General features: G+C 44.6%; 1 protein-coding gene across 1 annotated transcript; it reads left to right on the top strand.

Moving 5' to 3' along the window:
* The first annotated feature begins 409 nt into the window (after positions 1–409).
* Positions 410–2006, top strand: XBP1 (X-box binding protein 1). The gene is made up of 2 exons (XM_010020582.1): positions 410–573; positions 1380–2006. Exons 1-2 carry the CDS (start codon positions 538–540, stop codon positions 1935–1937), a joined length of 594 nt encoding a protein of 197 aa, XP_010018884.1. The 5' UTR covers positions 410–537; the 3' UTR covers positions 1938–2006.
* Positions 2007–3401: the final 1395 nt, after the last annotated feature.

Raw genomic sequence — 3401 nt, 5'->3', positions numbered from 1 at the left:
GCTGTGGAGAGGGTGTTTTATGTGCCACAAACCTCCTTGTCCTCCAAATGGAGGCTTTCCCATACCGAGCCTGCAGCGGTGGTGTGGGAGATAGCAAGTGAATAGTTCCAAGTTGGTTTGAGATTATTTCGTCGTTCCGTGTTGTTCTAGAAGTAGTCGCTGCTCCATTCATGCGTTTCAGTCTCAAAAGAATGGGGCATAGTGGAGGGGGTCTGGCTCTCACTTAAGTGAGTTTGCAAATATACGGAAGTTTGAGCCAACTTTGGAAGTGGTCTTACCTTCAGGCTGCTACTGCACAAAAATAAATGGGCAACCTAATGTTAGAAGCCTTTGTGTGATCTGCAGGAGTACGTGTGTACTGTCAGCTGGAACATCTGCAGTGACTGACTGGGTTTTTCCCCTGGCACAGGTTGTGAAGGAATCACAGGTGGATGAGAATAGATTGGTGACCGGGTCCGCTGAGTCCGCAGCACTCAGACTACGTGTTCCTCTGCAGCAGGTGCAGGCCCAGCAGTCACCATTTCTGATCATTTTCACATGGATTCTGATGGCAGTGACTCTTCAGACTCAGAGGTGAGCATCTACTCCTATCGAGAATGCCCATGAAATTCGGAACAACTGTGGCTTTAAGACTACTGTTGTAACTTCTTGATCTGAAGTCACTTGATGACTTTTCATTGTTTTCCAAGGCTTGGAATGCCATACCTGTGGCTCAGAACAGCTGTGTTAGGCTATATCCAGTGACTACAGGAGTTCATGCAACTTGAACGAGTCTAGTTTCCATTAAATCTGATAGGCTATTGCCTGAAATAGTCTTTTCGCTCTTAGAGCAGAAGAGTACAAATGGCAAAAGCATACTGTGGTTTTACTCTTGTTGAAAACAAACTTGATCATTTTGCTGATGTTCTGGCACCTGGCAAAGCTGTTTGAGCTTAAAACCTGACTCTTACCAATGACTTCCAGAAATGTAAGGGCAGGAGGAGGGCGTGAACACACACCCCCCAGCCCTGCAACTTTAGTCATGGGCAGGTCTGACCACACCAGGCTCTGATACATGCTCGGTAGAGCCAGCAGGATAATTTGTTTGTACTTGATGCATCCAAGATCTTGAGGAGTTTCTAATAGAGGCTGTGAATATCAGACACCTGTGGAATTCTATGGAGATTGCCAGTGCCCTTACAAAAAAGCTAATAGACCAAGAACTTCTGAAACAGAAGAAATTGCATTCACTGTTCAGATAGCAGTGTTCTTGGTGTAACTCGCAGTTGTGATTGTGTTAGCATGTTTAAACTTCCAGATAAAGGTTAATAGATGCAGCAACTGATGATCTGCTGTAACAGTAGTGGGCTCTCTTTCTAAAACAGTATTTCATTCTGCAGTCTGGTCTCCTGTTGGGCTTTCTGGACACTCTGGACCCAGAGATGTTTCTTAAATATGCTGATTCAGAGTCAATGTGCCTGGAAAAGCTGGAGGAAGAGATCTGTGGAGAAACAAATTCCATACCAGCCTCCCCCTCTCCCTCTTTGGGGTCCCCATCAGCTAAGCTGGAGGCCATTAATGAACTCATAAGGTTTGATCATGTGTACACCAAGCCCCTGATACTGGAGATTCCCGTTAAAATGGGCAACCAAACCAATATGCTTGTGAAAATTGAGGAGGTATCTCTCTCTCCATCTGAAGACAAAGCTATCCCCAAGATCCCAGTGTCTGTGAAAGAGGAACCGGTAGACAGCTTCATGCCTGAACTGGGCATCTCTCACTTGCTCTCCTCTCATCATAGCCTTGCAGCCTCAAGCTCTCTGTTGGATGCCTGTAGTGACTCTGGATATGAAGGATCCCTGTCACCCTTCAGTGACCTGTCCTCTCCATTTGACAGTGACCATGCTTGGGAGGATAGCTTTGCTAATGAACTCTTGCCCCAACTGATCAGTGTCTAACCCAGTAGTGTTAACTCCCCTTGGACAAACAGGATTAACAGAATGTGTCCCTGTGGGGTGGGGGGATGGAAATCCAGTGTATTCAGGGAAGTGTTGCTCATTTCTACCTGTGCTAATAAATGGAGTGATGGCTAATGCATTTCCCCTGGTATCAAAAAGCCCAGGGTGCCCTGTCCTCCTCCCTCATCACTGTTGGTTTATGAGGGAGGAAGGGTGGTTTCTCAAGAACTTACCAATTCTATATGAACCTGAAAAAGTTTGTTTTCCATTTAAAGTAATTTTAACCCCTAAAACTGCAGTGGGATATTCATGTATAGACAGCTGGGTTGAAACTAGCCTGTACGTCTTGCAGATTTACCATGTAAATACTTGTTTTACATTTGCTATGTAGAGTTGCTTTCTCCATTTAATATTTAACTATTGGTGCAATTAAAGCGCAGTGCAGCTCACTGACCCTTTTTTGCCTTGGATCTCAGTGGGGAGGGCACAGCACGTGGGCCTTGCAGGATTTGAAACTTCAGCAGATCAGGTCTCGATGTGTCGTCATTAAATCACCTTAATGCACCCATCCAGCAGCACTTGTGTGCTGTGCAGAAGTGCTGCTGGCAACTCCTTTCTGAGAGCACTTGATGCTGCAAACTCTCATCCAGACAGATGGGTTTGTATGATGGCTGGAGCTTCTAGAGCAGAACCTGCAGCCTGAATAGGGAATGCAGGTGGCACTAGCCTGGTGTCTGAATGAATTATTGCAATATCTTCCTGTTCACCAGTAAAGCCATTCAAAATGCTCAGTCTTAGTCAAGGTGGGTGCATTTCAAGTGGTGTCCAGTGTTGGTGAAGCTGCATGATGTACATGGGATGAAAAAAGGTGAAGACTGTGTTCCACAGGAATTCCTGAAGCATAAAATTAACTTTGCAGGAGCTAATTTCAAATGACACAATAGGACTTCACTGTTGTCCTCATCCATTTGTTCCAAGGTTACAGCATTAAACCAACCGGAACTGAAATTGGAACCACAAAGGAGGAACTGAAGCTTTATTCTGAAAGAGCTGTTGCAGGTGTTTGCTCAACTGCTCCTGGCTTCAGTGGTCATGTTGTGTGTCAGACTTTTGACAGAAAATAGCTTGAGGTGAGGGAGGGAAGAAAATGGGAGATGAGACAAGGGTACTGGTCACTAACCAAAGTGATAAGACTGCTTTTTATTACAAATGAATAACCTAGCTTGTAATAAAGCAATCTATCTGAGCACTGAACAGCAGTCAAAGTGACAGCTGTGCAGTACAGCAGAACTGAGATGAGGAAAGTTAAACTTCTAAAACTGAGAATAAGTTGCTGCTTGGAACAGAAGATGCTCAGTGGATGAGCGAAGTGTTACATAAAAAAATAAAATGTGAATTTGTTTTAATATTCAAGTATTTGTGTCATGACAGATTTAGAACAGCACTTCCTTTCTCCCACCCTGC

Source organism: Nestor notabilis, unplaced genomic scaffold (genome assembly GCF_000696875.1).
Source record: "Nestor notabilis isolate BGI_N333 unplaced genomic scaffold, ASM69687v1 scaffold20928, whole genome shotgun sequence".
Taxonomy (NCBI): Eukaryota; Metazoa; Chordata; class Aves; order Psittaciformes; family Psittacidae; genus Nestor; species Nestor notabilis.
This window is presented reverse-complemented; position numbering and strand designations above follow the sequence as displayed.